This window comes from Solanum lycopersicum, chromosome 2, assembly GCF_036512215.1.
Source record: "Solanum lycopersicum chromosome 2, SLM_r2.1".
Lineage (NCBI taxonomy): Eukaryota > Viridiplantae > Streptophyta > Magnoliopsida > Solanales > Solanaceae > Solanum > Solanum lycopersicum.
Window position 1 is genome coordinate 70,203,968 of NC_090801.1, and position 20,057 is coordinate 70,224,024.

At 32.4% G+C, this 20,057-nt stretch overlaps 2 protein-coding genes across 2 annotated transcripts; one reads left to right on the forward strand and one right to left on the reverse strand.

Moving 5' to 3' along the window:
• Positions 1 to 242: 242 nt before the first annotated feature.
• LOC101249509 (probable cadmium/zinc-transporting ATPase HMA1, chloroplastic) lies at positions 243 to 9,020 on the forward strand. The gene is made up of 13 exons (XM_004231835.5): positions 243 to 956; positions 1,388 to 1,538; positions 1,612 to 1,796; positions 2,897 to 3,043; positions 3,846 to 4,041; positions 4,331 to 4,443; positions 4,831 to 5,069; positions 5,250 to 5,355; positions 5,619 to 5,786; positions 7,102 to 7,318; positions 7,874 to 8,058; positions 8,135 to 8,221; positions 8,509 to 9,020. Exons 1-13 carry the CDS (start codon positions 462 to 464, stop codon positions 8,683 to 8,685), a joined length of 2,466 nt encoding a protein of 821 aa, XP_004231883.1. The 5' UTR covers positions 243 to 461; the 3' UTR covers positions 8,686 to 9,020.
• A 302-nt stretch (positions 9,021 to 9,322) lies between these two features.
• On the reverse strand, positions 9,323 to 11,420 carry LOC101249225 (transcription factor MYB44). Its single transcript, XM_010317694.4, has one exon. It carries the CDS (start codon positions 10,804 to 10,806, stop codon positions 9,688 to 9,690), a length of 1,119 nt encoding a protein of 372 aa, XP_010315996.1. The 5' UTR covers positions 10,807 to 11,420; the 3' UTR covers positions 9,323 to 9,687.
• Between the last annotated feature and the right edge of the window lie 8,637 nt (positions 11,421 to 20,057).

Consider the following 20,057-nt stretch of genomic DNA (forward strand, 5'->3'; position numbering starts at 1 on the left):
TCCGAATACGATACTCTTAGAATAGTTTCTTAACTATTACTACTGTACTATTATTATTACTATATTTTCCCATCAAATTTTACTGTTTTATATTCTTTATAAGCAAAATATACATGCGGTCAATGTGTTAAATATCTCCTTTGGTGGATGTAAAATGGGATTTATAGCAATTATTACAAAAGTATATCCACGAACTATTGGCGGATAACAAAAATTAATATATTTTGTAATGAAAATAGACAAAAACGTGCTTAGCTAACCAAAAATTGTCAAACGAGTCCTTGAAAACACAAAATGTTGACAAGTAATCCATGAATAGACCATAGCCCAAGTGAGCACATAGTGTTGTGTAGATGATACAACAATAGCCACACTCCTCAATAGCAATTTGCCCCAGTATTATTGAGAGAGAGAAAGAAGGGAACAAAAAATGCATTTTCAGTGAAAATATTCGGCAAAAAATGGAAGCTCTGCGTCTTTCAACTTCCTTCTCAGGGATCAATTGTTCAATCTACAAATCTACAAGGAGACTCAAAGTCAACCGGAATCTCTTGTTCTCTTCATTGAAACCCATATCTTCAGTTCCAATTCGAAGCTCCGCTCAGTTCCGTGGACGCATCCACTGTTCTGCTTGCAGCTGTTCCTCTCACAGTCACCAACATCATCATCATCACCATGACCATAGTCATGATCATCACAATCACCATCACCACCACCACCACCATGGTCATGACGAAGGCGACGGGAAGCTCACGAAATTTCAGGAGGTATTTCTCAAGTTCGCAAATGCTATCAGATGGACCCAGTTGGCGAATTACTTGAGAGAGAATTTAGAGCTTTGCTGTTGCTCAGCGGTTTTGTTTATTGCTGCTGCTGTTTGTCCTTACTTTCTTCCCGGGCCCGCTGTACTGCCTCTCCAGCGTATTTTCGCTCTCATTGCCTTTCCTCTCGTTGGGGTATTAGATCTTCTCTCTTTTCGCTGTTCATTATTTTGCAATCACAAATGCTTTCAGTAATACTGTACAATTGACTTGTTTGATTGAACAGTTTGACTATGGAGATACTCAAATTTCAAATGCCTATAATGAGATTAATTAAGTAGGAGAGTTATGATATAAATTCATAAGTCTAATCTGTTAGTCTCAAATTTTACCGGATAGATTGAGTTACAGAATTAGTACTGATTACAAGGTGTCAAGTACGCTACATTTTAGAACTTTGAATTTTGGATCTTTTAAGTCCTCAGAATCTCTCGTCAATGGTGTTGTGAATATCAATATGTGTAAATCCATGCATAATATAGTCACAATTACTATGTCTTCTCTTGAGATGAAACATTATAATTCCTTAGGCTAGTTCTATAATTAAAGTTTCACTTTATTGTCAGGTCTCAGCATCACTTGATGCATTAGTGGACATTACTGGTGGTAAAATCAATATTCATGTACTCATGGCTCTCGCAGCTTTTGCATCAGTTTTTATGGGGAACGTATTGGAAGGTGGCTTGCTTCTTGCAATGTTCAATTTAGCTCACATAGGTAAGTAAAAAGTTTGGGAATGTCCTCTGAGACACTTGGAACTTTTTTATCTTATATATATTTGTTTGTGCAGCTGAAGAGTATTTCACTAGTCGCTCCAAGGGTGACGTAAAGGAATTAAAAGAAAACCATCCTGAATTTGCTCTTGTGCTGCACGTAGACAATCAAACTTTGCCTAGTTTCACTGACTTGTCATATATTGAAGTTCCTGTGAGTGACCTGGAAGTTGGCTCATTTATATTGGTTAAAGCTGGTGAGGTCTGTATCCTCTCTTCTTTTCAGTTTAGTTGTGTTAAAAACTCTTCTATTTTTATCAGTCTCTTTCATTTGGGTTAAATGTGATATTTTACATTAGGGATGTGTTTGGTATGGAGGGAAAATGAGGAAAACAAGTTCCTTAAAAATGAGTAAAATGACTTCCCTAATAAAAGTAGGGAAAACAAGTCCATGAGTGACATTCGAAGTTCATTGTCTCTTCCCCACCCAACAAACATTGTCACCTCCCACCCGCTGACCGTCCCACCCACCCATCACCCTGATCAAAACATTTTCCTTCACACCCAACACTCCCTAGCTGTTATGTTCACATATGTGCAATTTATTCCTACGAAAACTTAGATCGTAGATTGTTTGTATAGCTTGCAGGTTCTATTTGGGCTGATGAAGTGACAGAATAAATAGCACTGAGTTAAGTATCGGATGTAGGATTCCAAATTCTCAATATATCTGTGATCTGACGACTGCTATGATTTGTAATACAAGGCATACCAATAATTTTTTGTGATACTGTAAATAGTTTTATTGATGTTAGGGTTCCCATATATGAGCAGCATGCCAAAACATAGAGAGCGTATAGTAAAACATGTTTCTCTACAATAGTCACCCAATCATCTATTATCTATACTAGACATACCAATAGTTAAACCTTGGAAGGTAATAAAAAGTTGATTTTATTCTCAAAGTTAGCATCAATATATAAGAATGATTGGCGGCTGGAATTATAAGAATATAAGGACTAACTCCTGTTGAACTCATCGATTGCAACATCTAGGTTATCGTAATTTTAAACTTTGGAGGGTATCATTAATTACTTTGACTAATACTGACTCTAAGCAGGGAAAGACCACTCCCTAATACATATATTTTATTTTATTTTTCTACTGTTGAAGCATTCTTTCTATTTGGAAAAAGTTAATTATGTTTTTTTCCATGATCAAACTTTGTTTATTCGATTTGTATCTGGTTCCCAACTTCCCATAATTTTGGCTTTTAATTGTACATTACTACATTTTGTGCTCCAGTCCTTTTATCATGGTTAGCTTCTACACTTGTCTTACTCTTCCTGTTGCTTTGATCAGTCAGTACCAGTGGATTGTGAAGTTTCCCGAGGTAGATCAACAATTACTATTGAACATTTGACGGGAGAAGTCAAACCTTTAGATAAGAAAGAGGGGGACAATATTCCAGGAGGTGCACGAAACCTGGATGGTATGTTGATAGTGAAGGTACGCCCTTCAATATTCCATTATTTGGATTGCTTTGAATTGATTCAAGTTTAAACAAGTTAAGAAAAATGTCAGGTTGTAGCCAAGATTAACTAAAAGAAGACAAATATCTCGTATTTTCCCCTTCTCTTTGGTCGAAGAGAGGAGTTTGTCTATCTTAGAATTTCCGAGAAAAATTGTCAGACGATTCTGTTGTTTTAATTAAAAAAATATTGTGTTTATTCTTTGATTCTATTGCGGACTAGCCTATTACATTTACATTCTGCTCCATATTTTTTGCATAATCCTGACTCCACTATCAGTCCATCAGAATGATTTATAAAAAAAAAGAGAGAGAGAGAAGAAAAAGAAGAAGAAGAGTTCTTTTATCTTGTGCCTGTGATATAGAAGTAGTTTGCCTTGTTAGTTAATTTCTGAAAAGTAGTTTGACGTCTGTAATAGCTTATGCATTACTAAACAACAGGCTTTGGACACTTTTTGATTATGTGGGTGGTTAGTTTTCGAACAATCATTGCAAGATAATGTAAGAGAGGTAGGGTACCTGGTTCTACTGCTAATAACTTATTTTACAACATCTAGGGATAATATTAGTTGTGGAGTATTCAGATAAAAAATGGTGTTTGCTATCTTCCCTCGGAGAAACTTCAAAGACGCACCATGAAGTTGGTACCTCAAAGTTATGGTCCTATTTTAATAAACAAAGTTAAACAGTTAAGGGTTTTGAACTAGAGCACTGTTATTTAAAGACCACCCAGTTAATTAGTCTGTTTAAGTCTTTTGTGACCTTTATTTTTTTTTATAGGCAAAGAAGACATGGAAAGAGTCCATGCTTAGCAGAATTGTGCAGCTGACAGAAGAGGCTCAGCTAAGTAAACCAAGACTCCAAAGATGGCTAGATAAGTTTGGCGAGCAGTACAGTAAAGCAGTTGTGTTATTATCTCTAGCAGTTGCTTTTCTTGGTCCATTCTTTTTCAAATGGCCTTTCTTTAGTACTACAGGTAATTTTAGAAGTCTATATTTTGCATATACTTCTTTATTTGTCTTTAGTTGTTGCTATCTGCATCAGTCTTTCTTGCATTAATAAACCGACATTCCAATGAAGAAAAAGGGATTTTAGTACATATTTTTTTAGGTGTTAAATAGGTTAAAAGAACTGTTATTTACTATCAAGTAGAACTTATTTTTATGATTTTTAAGCAGGATGTTTCTACATGGATGTATCCATTTCATCATATTATCTCTGTACTGATTGGTTACCTGGTGTCTTCTTTTCTTTCTTTTTTCCAGCTTGCAGAGGATCAATTTACCGAGCATTGGGCCTCATGGTAGCTGCATCACCTTGTGCATTAGCTGTGGCACCATTGGCTTACGCAACTGCCATCAGTGCTTGTGCAAAAAGGGTATCTTTCCAAATTGGAAGACAGTCTACTAATTAACCTTGTGCTGTCAAATCTTTTCACCAGTCTTTCTTTCAATATTCTCCTAATTACAAGTTACTAAGTTCGAAAAAAATCAATCCTACTTATGGGAAACTTGTATAATACCTCATCATAGTCATGCAGTATGTTTGAATTTTACTCATCATATACTATTATAAATGCTACTGGCAATTCTGGCAGCATCGTTTCTAAATGTTGTTCTTACTATGGTAACCTGTATAATTCTCATAACATTTTCATTATTATAAATGTTATTGCCAGGATCTGAGCAGAGTGATATTATCAAATGTTGTTTCAGGCTCAGCCATTTCTGTTCACAGGTTGTGATGTGGTGAATTTTCTTTTTAGGGCATATTGCTTAAAGGTGGACAGGTACTTGATGCCTTGGCTTCATGCCATAGTATTGCATTTGACAAAACTGGTACATTGACAACAGGGGAGTTCATGTGCAAAGCAATTGAACCGATACATGGACATGCTAAGAGTGTTGGAAAAGGATTTGCTTCTTGTTGTAACCCCAGTTGTGAGAAAGAAGCACTTGCTGTTGCAGCTGCAATGGAGAGGGGTACAACTCACCCAATTGGAAGGTGTTATGAATGATAAGCCTCTATATATTTATTTTTTCGTGATCTCATTTATCTGTTTATCTGTTTGATATGTCTCTGTATACATAAATCTTCAATGCTCGCCTACACCTTTCTAAAGTTACGATTCTGTAATGTTACCTTTTAGTGAGTCTAATCCTCTTTGCTTCTTCATTCATGCAGGGCTGTTGTAGATCATAGCACAGGCAAAGACCTTCCTTCAATTTCAGTTGAAAGTTTTGAGAATTTACCTGGTAGAGGCATAATTGCAACATTATCGAGCTTTGAGGTATTCCTTTTCGTATCTGCTCACTATTAATTCTAATTTTTTCCATTCATTACTTTTTTCGGTTCATCAATTGTTAGAAACTTTAATCAAACAATATAGATGAACACCACATGGCCTATTGATATTTCATATTTCTGTTATCTGCATTCTGCAACACACTCTTTTCTTTTTATCTGTGCCCAGTTTTTTTTCTTAACTTATAATTTGCTGTTACTTTATTCAATTTGAAAAAAACTTAATTGTTTAATGTATCTGTCCTGTAGCCAAGACTAGGAGGTGGTAAGCCATGGAAAGCTTTTCTTGGTTCTGTGGAATACATCACCTCACTTTGCGACTCCGAAGATGAATCAAGAAGAGTTGAGGAGGCAGTAAGTACGTCATCTCATGGAGTTGATTTTGTCCGTGCTGCTCTCTCGGTTAATAATCAAAAGGTCAGTTGTTGCTAATGAGTATTAAGAATTCAGAAATCTACATTAGCTTTTGATGGTCTTCATTTTTTCAGTTTCTTTTAATTGGATGCAATAAGCTTACTTGTACTTCATACCGTTACAGGGTAATTTGATATTACCATTCATTTGTCAGAATCAAAATGATCCTTAGCATGTTAACTTTAAAAGGATAGTTTGGGTGACACATGTATCATCTGGTGGGTTGTGATTCTGTAGCTTATAGTGATGAATTCTAGACTAGTTTATCCATTTATATAGATGGACAAACTTTGGACTAAAATTTGATGGAAAGGCGTCTTTGGGTTTAATATATCTAGTTGACCACAAATTTCTCTTCAAATACACCCTGAAATTTACAGCAACTAGTTATAAATTAACCTTGGAATGAAAAACTCTCAGAAGATAAACACTGAACTGCTGCAACTCAGTAATGCACATAAAATTGAATTGTAAAAACTATTAAATACACTTCTTGTAATAGTGAAGGATTTGCTTGCTTGTATTAATCATGCTTGCTATGTTAAGTATACTCGATCCTGCGTTCCAATTTTGTGCACTTTCTGGAGTAATGTGGTTGTGCATTTGAATGAGATCACATGACAAAAGTATGAAGCAGTAAAACAATTCCAGCAATATCCCCTATATTATAGTGGAAGACTGACTCCATGAAGCACAGGCTAAGCACCCAAAGACTGGCCTCAGTTGAATGGATAACCCACAGGGATGGAACCAATATGTTGGTTATGGGTTTGGTCGAACCTGTGAATTTGGTCCAAAATTTGTTTTTGTCTTGGATATGTACAATTTATCAATTTAGAACCCAGTAATTTAAAACAACCAGAATCCCGAATCCATAGACATCAAATCCTATGTCAACTTGTCTCCCATCAGCACTTCTCTCATACTCGTCTCCTACTCAATACTTCTTATTTAACTTGGTGTATTTCCTAGATTTCTTATACAAAATTGGAAATCAGTATGAGAAACATCATAAAATGGAAGAAACCAGCAGAATCAGAAATTGGAAAATATGTAAAAAGCTGTGAGTTGGAGCCAAAAGCTAACCTGTTTAACTTTTAAGCATTAAGATATCAAGGCTTCTAAATAATGATGAAACAACATTTCCCTAATAATTGGGGGTATTGAGATGTCTTTGCAATCAAATCAAATGTCGGCTTACTGGATTTTAAGAGTTCTTATGTAGAAGTATCTAATACTTCTCTTGTTAGAAATTTCCCACAAGCTTCTTTGTCAATGCCTAGTGCGCTTATTTTGCTGACTTCATGTTGGTAACCAGGTAACTCTTTTTCACTTTGAGGATAAACCTCGACCTGGAGTTTTAGATGTCATACAGACATTGCAGAATCAAGCTAAACTTCGTGTCATAATGTTAACTGGTGACCATAAAGCAAGTGCAAAGAGAGTTGCTAAAACAGTGGGCATCAAAGAAGTTAACTGCAGCCTAAAGCCAGAGGATAAACTTTATCATGTTACAAGCATCTCTAGGGATACAGGTGAGTCACAAAAGCTGGCAAGGAGAGGTCCTCGTTTCATGTTTCTCTGACCCATTTAAATTTCCAAATTCTAAACAAAAAAAGTTTTTTGGGAACAACACTTTTTTCACTTAACTAGTTCATGTTCATATTTAAGTCACATCTTAGTACTCGTGCTAAGTAACGACTTATCAAAAACTTATCGGATTAAATTAATACATAGATTGGGCAGCTGTGGGTGGCTGCTTCTTTCAAGTTGATATCTGTTCTATGAACCAGGAACTATCTGTATGTCTGGTAGTTCCATGCAATGAGGTATCGCTTGCCTATTTTTAAGCCATACAGCTTACTGGATGAAATGATACAATACTTTCCGAGTTATTCTGTTCATGTAAACCAGTAGAAGTCACAAGTAGGATAATCCTAGTCATAATTCTCATGTTTCTCAACTTTGGGGTCCCATAAATGTGAATGCATTGGATGAAAACTTGAGTAGATGCTGATCAACTAAAACTTTTCACAGTAATACATGTGTCCCCTCCAGCCTAGCTAACCAATTACTTTACTTTTGAGTAGGAGGCCTTATAATGGTAGGTGACGGCATCAATGATGCCCCAGCACTTGCTGCAGCTACTGTTGGTATTGTACTGGCTGAGCGAGCTAGTGCCGCTGCGGTAGCTGTTGCTGATGTACTATTGTTGCAAGACAATATTTCTGGTGTCCCATTTTGTGTTGCAAAATCTCGCCAAACAACATCCTTGGTATTTCCTTTTCCTTCTCGGTAATCAACATGTATCTTTTCTTTTTGCAACTGATACTCGGCCCCTATTCTTACAGATCAAGCAAAATGTAGTACTTGCTTTGTGTAGCATTATTTTGGCATCTCTTACATCAGTTATGGGGTTCCTCCCACTCTGGTTGACGGTATGACTCTATTTCAGATATTTCTCACCTTAAATTTGTCCATCAGTATATCTGTCCAGTTTGCTACTGTTCGTCTATGAGCAGCTATTAGGTGCAACACAATCTTACCAATGTGAAAATTTTCTTATATCTAATGGTCCAATTCTTGTTGTTGTTGGAGAAAGAAATGAAGAATAGTTAGGATAATCTTCCGCAGACTTGCTGCTTTGAAAAATAAGAGTATTTTCCTCCCTAGCTTGGGGTGCTACCTTAGTAAATTCATCTAAGCTGGTATGTCCACATTGCAGGTGCTCTTGCATGAAGGTGGCACACTTCTTGTTTGTCTTAATTCCGTTCGTGCGCTAAACCCTCCGACATGGTCATGGAGAGAGGATATTTCACAAATCATTGACAGATTGCGGTCTCTTATTATGTTTTTGAGGCATGGCACACTACCTAGCACCATTCAGGCAGCCCATTTGTAATTTTTGACTTGCCTTTAGCTGCCCAACTCCCCAATGCGATGGAATGAAGAATAATTTCTTCTTGCCGAACAAAGCGAGGATTCAAGATGTGAAGAACACTGCACCTAGCATGTTGAATTGCCTCATCAAGTAGATCGTCAGTCATGTGTATATTCTTATCCCATGTTTCTGGTCTGGACTTTCCATGGTATAAGAACTATATTGAAATTTTTACTGTAAAAAGTGATATGTTGATGTAGCCAGCAAACTATTTTAATGCAGGACGTTAGGGAACAACCATCAATCGTACGATATTTCTCGTTTTGTGTACAAAAATTCTACATGATTTCCTTAAACGGGTTTCTGGTCTTTATCTTTCTATCCGAATAACATGGTCAAATGCTCAATTTCAGTTGCAGTTGAACTGAACGACTTTTTCAGTGTAACACACATTACACGGAACTAAAAATGAGTAAAGGATGATCAACTTAATCGTGAACTAAATAATGGGTTAACAAGTATTTCTTTTTATTGGTTAAAAATAGAGTTAAACTTAATTTTTGGTGCATACATTTCGTACCTCTCCAATTCAGGTTTTGAAACTTTCAGGTCAATCATAACATCCAAAATTTGAAGAGGTAAAGAGATACTAAATAACTTCGGAAAATAATAAAGTTAATAACTTTGCTTCATTCAAATCCTTCCCAGCCTTTGCCGTAGATGTCTTCTCAAAACATAATATTTACTTTAAACTAAGTTTTTCTTGGTTTCTAAATATGCCTGAATATAAATTAACAAAAGGTTTTTTTTTTTTAATCTTTTTAGTATTTTTTTTCTCTTATTAGTCCCAGCCTTTGCATTTCTGCCATTGGAACATGGTTTTATAATCTCCCTGGCCCTGTACAATACTCCACCAAAACTATTTTCTTCTTTTGACGATTCCACAGTTGAAGCTTAAAGAGCTAACATGTGCCCTAAAAACAAAGAGAGAATGAAACAAAGGCGGTTTCTTCCTCCCATTCACTAATCGAATTTGCTTAGTCCCATTCGATTAGCAGCCCTATCCCTGAAACAATCAGAAGCTTGTTGCATACACAATCCAAGCCCTAAACCACTTGGCAATTGATGGTTTTGTTGCTGAAACTGCTGCGGTTGTTGTTGTTGATAATGCTGCCGCTGATACTGTTGCTTTTGTTCGACTCCCATCATATAGTTCCTCACCTCCGTCTTTATCATCTCCTGCATCACACCTAACAACTCCTGGCTAAACGGCACAAATACCTTGTCTGGCTGTTCTCCTCCTGAGTTTTGCCCAAAATCAGGGTTCTGAAGAGACTGTTGAATTGCAGAAACTCGTTCGAACGGCACCGTTGTTGCCAGCGGAGGCGGCGGTGGTGGTGGCGGTGGAGGAATCTGCATCGGTGGAAGCAGCCACTGAAAAGGATTTTTCGACTGAGTCGAATCGGCCGAACGATTAGAGGATTCAGCCAAGTCAACACCAGGAAGCGAAAGGCTTAGAGAAGTGGGAGGATCAACAGGCGGAGATGAAATATCAATCGACGGCGGAAATACGCCGCCGGTTCTGGCAACAGGCTTAAACACTTGAGATTGGGACGACGACGTAACATGAAGGCTCGAATCGCTATCAGAACCCGACGGGCTACCCGGACTGAAATGAAAACCAGTAACCGGCATAGCGGATCCGGCACTAACAGATCTCTTCAACGGCGGCTGCTGATTCTCAAAAAGTTGATCGGCGAGTTCGTTCCCTTCATCGGCACTAAGCGATGAACACTTCCTCTTCAAGGTAGAGTTCCAGTGATTCTTAATAGCGTTATCAGTCCGCCCATTAAGAAGTCGGGCTATAGTAGCCCATTTGTTACCGAATCGGGCATGAGCCCGAATAATAGTCTCATCTTCTTCAGGCGTAAAAGCCCGATGCTCCACCTGTGGAGATAACTGATTACACCACCGCAAGCGGCAAGATTTTCCGGATCTCCCCGGAATCGATTTGCTTATTAGAGACCAATTTCTCGGGCCATGTTTCTGAACAAGTTGCTGTAAAAGCTCATCTTCTTCAGGGCTCCATGGACCTTTAACCCGATCCATATCTCTCTTAGAACTGTTTGTAGTAATCGCCATTTTAATTTATTTTTTGGTTTCTCTCTATGTTTGAGGAGACGTGAAGATTATTTATATATGGAAGAGAGGAGAAGAAGGTAATATATGGGGGGAAAAAGGGATGACCGGTTAAGCCGGTGAGTGAAAAGGAGTTGTAAGCGTTATGGGCACCGCTTAATATTTAAAATAAAAAAGGAGAAGATAGGGAAAGCGGTTGATTATAAGAGATGGACTACAGCTGTAAACGGACACGCGTCATAAAGAAAAGATACACTGATTTACAATAACAGATGGAGGCTCCTGTTTTCGGTTTTAGCAATACTATTCCTCCTCCTTTTTTTTTTTTTCTATAAATAAGCTGCGTGTGCTTTACTCTTCTCCACTCACTTAAGAAAAGAAATTTTGTTTCTTTATAATAGAAAACAAAATTAACGCATTCTTAATTTTGTTTATTGAAAAAAATATTAAATAATGTATTAGTTACATTAATCTAAGATAATAATAATTGTAAAGAAATAAAGGAAGTAACTGAGTTAATAAATTAATTTAAGTGGAAGAGAGAGATTAGGGTAACGGTTGAGGAGATGATTGAAAGGGGAAAGAGAAGAGAAGAGGCCATCAGCTTTGACTGAAAGGAAAGCAGAAATTGCAGTTGACAGGCTGGAGAGCATATAACTTTATTATTATTTTTATTTTTATTTTATGGGGATGGGATATTTATCTACCCACTCCTTTTTTCTTTTTTTTTATTTGTAACCTCCTGAAAATGAAACGGCCGCACGGACGTGATGACCTGGCACAAAACGACAAGTTCGGTCGCCGAATCGGAAGGAGAATCATTACTACAATCCTGTCAGTCCAGCCTGTCTTATTTATTTATATTATTATTTAAGTCCTTCAACTTCTTTGAATATACACCATCCCTTTCTAATTACACCTTCAACGGCTTTTGTCTCAACCCTCATCACCTGCTTCATCACTCACCGCCTCTACTTCATTTCATCTTATTATACACAACAAAAATATTCTGTTACTAGTTTCTGTAAAATGTTTTATTCATCATTCATAAAAATAACATTTCTTACATATTACAAATAATCTGGTTTGACAATAATTATTTTAACCGATATAACTAAACATGATAAATTTGAAGTCACAAAATTGATAAAAAGGATTAGAAATCTCATGTTCAATCAACCTCTAATATAATGAATTTGAAGGAGGAAATAGTTCGTTCTCATTATAACTAATTTGATTTGCGTGTAAAAGAAATTCTATTCAACTACGGTAATTTAAATTTACTAGGGGGTAGGGGTTAGGATGATATGGTACCGTATTTAAAACTTTTGATTTTTTAAATTATTAAATCATTATTATATCAGTTATATTTTATATGATTTAGTTATTTGAAGATCGATTTTGATATCTTGAGGTATGGTAAATGGTAATTATAGTTTATTCAATTTTAACTAATATATACTCACAAAATGAACTTCTAAATTAGAGTAGAGTTTAAAAATTAACTTCGCCTAATATATACTTAATTAAACGTTCAAAAAATTAGAGTTGAGTTTTAACATCTAAGCATTTAGTTTATACTAATACTAAATTGTATATTTGTTACTATTATTTTAAGTTGAAGAATGTATATGCTATAATATTTTAACGGCTGAAACATTAATATTTCAAATATATGATTGATGGTATTTTCATATCATTAAGACAGTTAGAAGGTATATTTGTTGTGGTATCCTATATTTCATATTTCATACCAAATATCATAATTCAAATAATTAGGGTGTTAGAACTTGATATGATAGGTTAATTGTTATATATCATATCATGCTCACCCTTAATAAGGGTGTTAAAACGAATTAAAATATAGATAATCCGCTTATAAATTTTATGTGTTAGGTTTAATATAATTTAAATTTCAATTCATTTAAGTCTTAACTTAATTTAAAAAATATATATTATATCTAACAAAATCGGATTCATTCACTAATTTCAGCTAGTTTTGTTAAATCTATTAAAAAAATAATTATTAACATAGTGAGTCATTTCACCTCCACTAATTATGAAGTTGGTAAATTAAGAACTTAACATTTTTAAAAAAAAATTATCTTTTTACGAAGTAATTGAAAATATAATAGAAAAACAATTATCTTTTTCTTAATTTATAAAAAGAACAAGTAATTAGTTATAATTTTTTCTTAAATAAATTAGAAACGAAGAGATGTAAATTGCAGTGTTTAAATTACATTTGAAAAACGAAATTAAGAATAATTTAGAGAGGGAAGGGTGGTTTCCGCATAAAGCTTAGCTGTACGGATCAGGTAACCCACGCCCTCCTACACGCATCCCAAAAAACGCTACTCACTTTCCTATGGACCTTCCTTCCTTCCTTCTCCATTATAGAGCCACCCCTAGATTTTAGTGTCAATACTCAAAACGAATATATTACTTCAAATTTTTAAATTTTAAATATTATTAGTCCCACCCTCTCAACGCCATTAAAATAAGTTATCTACTTACTAAATTAAAACACAACAATTTCTCTCTATATTATTCTCTTAACAATTTTTTAATGAAATCATTTATATTTATTTCTATTTAATTGAAATTATTTCATGTATCATAAAAAATAATCAATTAATACGATATAAAAGAAAATAACCGATAAATAAATAAAAGGCAGCGAGCGGGGGTTGGGGACAGAGAGCAAATTAATAAATGGAAAAGATCTGCGTATCCGTTTCTGTTACTCGTACGTCGTACCTACTACCTAATGCCCAGCTGTTTGGCATGCCTGTTGGGTTGTACTCTCCTTTTCCCATTATCTTCTTCTATATAACTAAATTTTTATTTTACAAAATATATATATATATATGTAACATTGAGTTCTAGGATGGACAATTTCTCCTCATAATGTTATTATGAATTGATTATATTAAAAGTAATAACGTCTATTTCTACTTCTCTGTTGAGTCTCTATCTAATTATATTATTAACACTGAGTTAACGCATATTTATCTCTGACATGTCTTTTAGGTTAATTGATTTTGAATTATCCTTGCATAATCTATGTTGTTGAATTTGATTCGATATTTCAGTTTAAAGTTAATGTATTATCATAAGACACAATATATTTCTTTAATTATTTGATGTAAGCTTTAGATCTCTCAACATCAGTTAATGATGATGAGATTAATTGTTTAGTAAATTTGAAATTTAATCAGAATGGTAAATTTATACATTACACACTATGTTATTTTACTTTTTTATACGGTTTTTATTTTTTTAACTTTAAGATCTTTTATATAAAAAATAATTAATTTATTTTAAAATAAAAAGAATATTATAAACTTTTTAAAATTTTAACAAAATTCAGGCCATTAACATTACCCTATATGAAATTTATGGAGTTAAATACTCAAAATAAAATTATATGTTTTTGGGTATATTCTTGCACCTCTTTAGGATTCATAAAAAAATTCATTATAAAACGAATTTAAAATTTAATAATTATCTAACTAAAAAATAAGGAACAAAAAATAATTTTCTAATACTAGAATTTCCACAGAGTCCAAAATGTTTCGAAAAAGCGAAAATGAAACCTTGGACTTAGGTACCATTTCAAATACGGTACTAGTTCGATAGGCATAAAGCCGCGTATCGGGTAGGCAATCAATTCATTCGTTAACTAAACTTTTTATATATATATATATATATATATATATATATGAGCATTGATGTCTCTTGCAAATGCCAAAAGGTTTAAATATATCCAAATAGATTTGGACTCCATTTATTACATAAATTTATATTTTTACTATTTTAATCTAATTATAATAAACAATAAACTTTCTAAATAAAAGTTATTTATATTCACAGTTTTATTCTCACTAAAAAAATAATATTCCTTTCATTTCAAAATAAGTTAAATTTCTTAAAATATATATAAAAAAAAAACCTTTTATTCATTCAATTCAGTGTTATTTAAATGAACAGACTTTTACATAACCAATAAACTATTAAAAATATTTTTTTTTCTTAAAAAAATCTTTAATAAAATACTTATAGCACGTTTTTAAATTAAAATCATCACTTACTACGAAATGGGTACATTTACTCATTTCAATTCTTGTTTTATTCACTTTTTATTTTGTATAATTTTTTAAGAAACAATAATATATTATATATTTAACATAATTTAAAGAGTATTTAATTCATGCTTAGTCCTAAATAAGAAGAATTAATTTTTTTAATATGATAAATAAATAAAAAATTAACTTAAAATGATGAACGAACAAAACAAAAAGTAACGGAGAGTGAACGAAATGAGGGGCCTATTGGCGACAAACAACTTTTATGGGGAGTTTAAATGAAAAAAACGGAAAAGTAGTGTCGGAAAGCAACAAAAAGAAAAAGTAGTCTAGTATGGGAAATCATACTTTTCTAACCGTTACCATTTGACACGTGGCGACAAAACGTGACTTCCTATCCGATCTTTCAACCAGTTTTTTTTTTTTCTCCGTAGTAATAAAATCGTTTTACTCGCTAATATAAGTTATGATAAAATTGTTTTATTTTTAATTCAAATTTTTATTGTTATGGTAAAAAATTAATTTTTTTTCACAAACAAACCCTGTGATTTGATTTTGAAAAAAATAAATAGATAAGGAAACCGTTGGCCTTATATGGAAAGAGGGAAACTTAATCACGTGTGAGAGACATGGTAAAAGGAGACACACGTGCGTGTTGCGTCCTGTGTGGAAGCAGAAAAACGGAATCTTGATTGTTTACGAGTATAAAATTAACATATCTAACCTCACATTCTTATCTAAATATAGCGTAAAAGTCGAGGTTAACAGAGTAATTTAGAAAAGAAAACTGTATTTGTTTATTCCAACCGTTTTGTCGTTTAGTAAGTTGGGTTCACGCAGCTCACGTGAAAGAGAAGGATCAAGGACCTTTCTTGGCCAAAATGGTTTGTTAAATAAGGCCACGTACGGATAGTATATAATTAGTTCTAAACTTTGCATCAGAGTGCAAAACAGTTGGCGTTTCGTATGAGTTATGCGGTATGAGATAAAATGTAGAATATCTTTTGATTATTTATTTTATAATTTATATTATAATAATAAAATAAGTTAATTGTTATATATACTATAAAGTAATATCTTTTGAATTGATTATTTTTAGAAATTGTTTCTAACCAAATGACTATGATAATTTATAAAGTCAGTCTATTTATTTTTCTTTATTATTTTTTTGGTTTGTATTTGTTAATTGTTAGAAATAATTGTATATAAAAGCAAATTAATAATCTAAAATAAATGGAGTAGCTACTCTTTGATTAAATTGTGCTCCATTGCAAATGTTTGCCAGAGTTTGTCAGTCGTCTCTCTCCCAAAACTCTCGCTCGTCATTCTCCCTCTGTCAGAGTTTGTCAAAGTTTGTCAGTCGTCCTTCGCTTTATACAATAAAAGTGTATAAATTGTGTTTCTGTTTTGTATAAAGCGAGAAAAAATTGTATATACAGATGTAAAAATATATATATTCGTGTTATACAATTAATTATACAATTTATAAACATTTTACTTCGATTCAATTGTATACAAATGCAAAATTTATAAAAAATATTGCAGCGAAAAAGGCCAGCGAATTATACAATTGCAATGAAATACAATTTTCTCTCGCTTTATACAACAAAAGTGTATAAATTTGTATTCTGTTTTTGTATACACTTATAATTATACAATATGCAAACATTTTACTTCGATTCAATTGTATGCAAAGCAAATTTATACACATATTTCAGCGAAATAGGTCAGCAAATTATACAATTGCGCATTATACAATTGCAGTGAAATAGGCCAACAATTTATACAATTGCAGCGAAATAGGTCAGCGAACCATACAATTATATATGTATAGCTAGGCCAGCGAATTATACAGTTATATATGCATAGCGAATTATATAGTTATATGTTTGATATGGAGCGCAATTATACAAACTTTGCTATAGCATACAAACATGAATTTTTTCTTTGTTATGTGTGAAAGTTTCCCTGATTGTTATCGCTAATTTTAGTTGTAGAAACTGCAGACGCAGATTTATGTGGTTGCACGAATTTCCCTTGATAAGGAATATTTTTTTTGTTTCAATTTATGTGATATATTTTAAATTTTAAAATTCAAACAAGTATATCTTTAATTATAAATTTTTTATATACTTTTTAAATATTTCAAATTATCAACTATTGTGACTTATGATACTTATTTTTTAAATGTAATATATAAATATAAAAAATTTATTTTAAGATAATTAATAATTCTACAAGCGAATTTTCAATTAAACTTAAACTCTTTTACCATTGAAAAGTGGAATGTTTCATGTATGTCTATTGTAGAGGTATATAACATTGATTTTTCTTAATCTTTTCACGTATTTACTTTTTCATTTCGAGTTCTATATGGAAATTTTAATTCTACAACCATCAAAAAGAGAATAATAATGGTATTTTACTGGAATACTGTATTTTTTTTATTTCAGCTAGCGTTTATATCTTTAGTTAAAGCTGAGCTCCACTATTTTTGTTGACAGATGATGTTTGCATGTGGAATTTGAAGAGTCGAAAAATGTCCAAAAAAATAAGAAACTATTATAAGTTTTTTTTCTCAATAGCCCCTTGACAGATGTTATTAAGCACGAGTAAAATTCTTTAAAAAATTATTTAATGCTTAGCCATTTCGAAGTAGATTCCAAATTAAACTTCAACTTTTAAAAAAGAAATATGTCGAATTTCCGATGCCAAAGTTTGTCTTCCTTCTGTTTGATAGTTTTTGCAAAGATTTGATCTTAGAAATATTTCAAAAAATTTGAGGAGGAAGGAGAAAATAAACTCTATTTTTGTCAAAAGATTCCCCTTATAGGCTAAAAGTTAAATACCAAAAAATTTTGTCTAAAACTTAAATAGTGGCCTCCGGCGCAATTACTATATTTCGAAGTTTGACGGCGGCCGTACTTAATTTGCATCTGTAATACTATGAGTGAAAATCTTTTAAATAATTTCATATAGGTTTGATCTTGTCTAAGATAATACCTCGTCGTTACAATTTTAAGTTAAAATTACTTGCTAAAATTTAAATACATGAAAATGATGATCTCATATGCTCTATAAAGTATTTATTATATGCTCAAAACATCATCAAAACGAAAAATAAAAATGCTAACATAACTCAAAATCATTGAAATATCTTGCTCTTATATCTTATGTGGATGATAATTTTTGAAGTTAGAATTTTTAATAAGTTATCTAAATTTAAAAAAAAATATATAAATTAATTGAGTAGGAATCAACATCTAGTATATATACATAAAAATAATTTAAATTATATATAAATAATAATATCTAATTACTATATTTGACTCCTTTTTTATTCACTGATCAAAATTCATGTTAGAGCACTTACTAGATCTAGGTCGGATTAGGTGGTGCTCATTACAATACCACAAAAGTATGAATTACATGGAATTTTTTGGGGGATTAGTATGAAAATTTACAGGAAAAGAAGTTTCGTGCCGATTAAATTTTCATACTAATTCGCAGAAAAATTTCCATATAATTCACGATTTTCTTGCAGTGCTACAGAATTATCTTCATATGCACAACTCAAAGTCGAAACGTATTGTTAAGGGTAAAACAATCTCATCACTGTATCTCAATCTATATTGACATTTGACTTGTAATGATTCAAACACAAGTCTAAATTTTTTTTTATAAGAAGTGTATTTTATGTATTAGGAACAAGTAAAAGAAGTATTACTTCCTTCGTTTAATAATTGTCCACTATCTTATTTAAGATGTACAACAATACTTATATCTTACTCTCTTTTATAAAATCATAATTTTACACAAAGTTCCTACGTAACTTTTGCTATCGATTAGAGTCATTTTTATATTATATTATTTAAGAAATTATATATATTATACTTGAAAAATGATATTGTAAATTTATCTTTTTAGCTAATAAATAAAATTAATTATTTGACAAATATTATTAGAGAGGGAGTATTATCACATAAATCACCATAATTGGACTTGGTGGTAATTAATTTAACAATAGTATAAGGGAAGAAAAATATTAGGAGCACGTGCATAAATAAACTGGAACTAGTGCGTGTCGTTTTGGCCGGCAGTTAGATGGACACGTTGCACATGTTGTATATGATTGAGAGCCACACTTCAAAATTTATCATAAATAGTAATTATAAACAATATTTATTTATTTACAACTAAGAGAAATAATAAGATGTATATATTTTAATTATGAAAATTACAGGTATTAAAATTAGTAGTTATTTATTAATAATGGAAGATTAAATATATTCTTTTTTCATCTCTGTATATTTAATTAATTATATAGCTTTTTTTCTCTTTTTCTTTTAAAAAAAATAAATAAAATGCTGGTGATGCCAATTTGTTAAAAAGCAAATCCTCCATTTGAACAACACTTTTTCTGCAAAAACTTTTTTCTCTCATGCAGTCTAATGGGCAACTTGATGAATAGTCTATAGCTTTTCCTTCCCTTTTCTTCTTTTATCTTATATTATTTCATTTGTAACTACGCGCCCTCTCTCACACGCATTTTAATAATTTTTTAAAATTAATCTATTTCACTTAAATAAGCTTATTATTACTGAAATTTTATAAGATTTGGACAATCCTTCTTCCTTTGAACTAATATTTGAGGTGTGAGTTAGACGACCTAATTCATATGATATCAAAGCAGATTCGTCTCATCCAATATAAATTTTTAAATATCAGAGAATAATCGTCTCATTCGATATAAATTTCTAAATATTTTGGTTGTCCATTACTTTCAAACATTTATATCTTTAAATCACATGATTTAATATTAATGATGATATATATTTTTTCTTTTATCACATGAACCAAACGAGTCGATGTGGTCTCTATCAATAGCTTCTGGAATTAGAGGTAAATACTGATAGCAAAAGCGCGTCGTATTTATGAATAAATTTAATTTGTATAATTCTTTTTTTAAAAAAATTTGTTTGTCCTTTAGGGGAAAATAGATATATTAATTAGAGAATTAACTAAACGGTGGTGAATGATTAAAAATGGTATTAGAGAAAGGGACATCTTGGTGCACTGTCAAATTAACCAAGTAATAAATAATGATCAGTCATTCTCAATGTGGATTGCAATAGCTGGATTATTATAAAAAGGAATATTATGAAT

Bases quoted from the DNA above. Each gene is read 5' to 3' on its own strand.
- LOC101249225 (XM_010317694.4), bottom strand. From the start codon at position 10,806: ATGGCGATTACTACAAACAGTTCTAAGAGAGATATGGATCGGGTTAAA.
- LOC101249509 (XM_004231835.5), top strand. From the start codon at position 462: ATGGAAGCTCTGCGTCTTTCAACTTCCTTCTCAGGGATCAATTGTTCA. The intron at 957-1,387 runs GTATTAGATCTT...CTTTATTGTCAG, and splicing joins TTGCCTTTCCTCTCGTTGGG to GTCTCAGCATCACTTGATGC. The intron at 4,444-4,830 runs GTATCTTTCCAA...TTTTCTTTTTAG, and splicing joins TCAGTGCTTGTGCAAAAAGG to GGCATATTGCTTAAAGGTGG.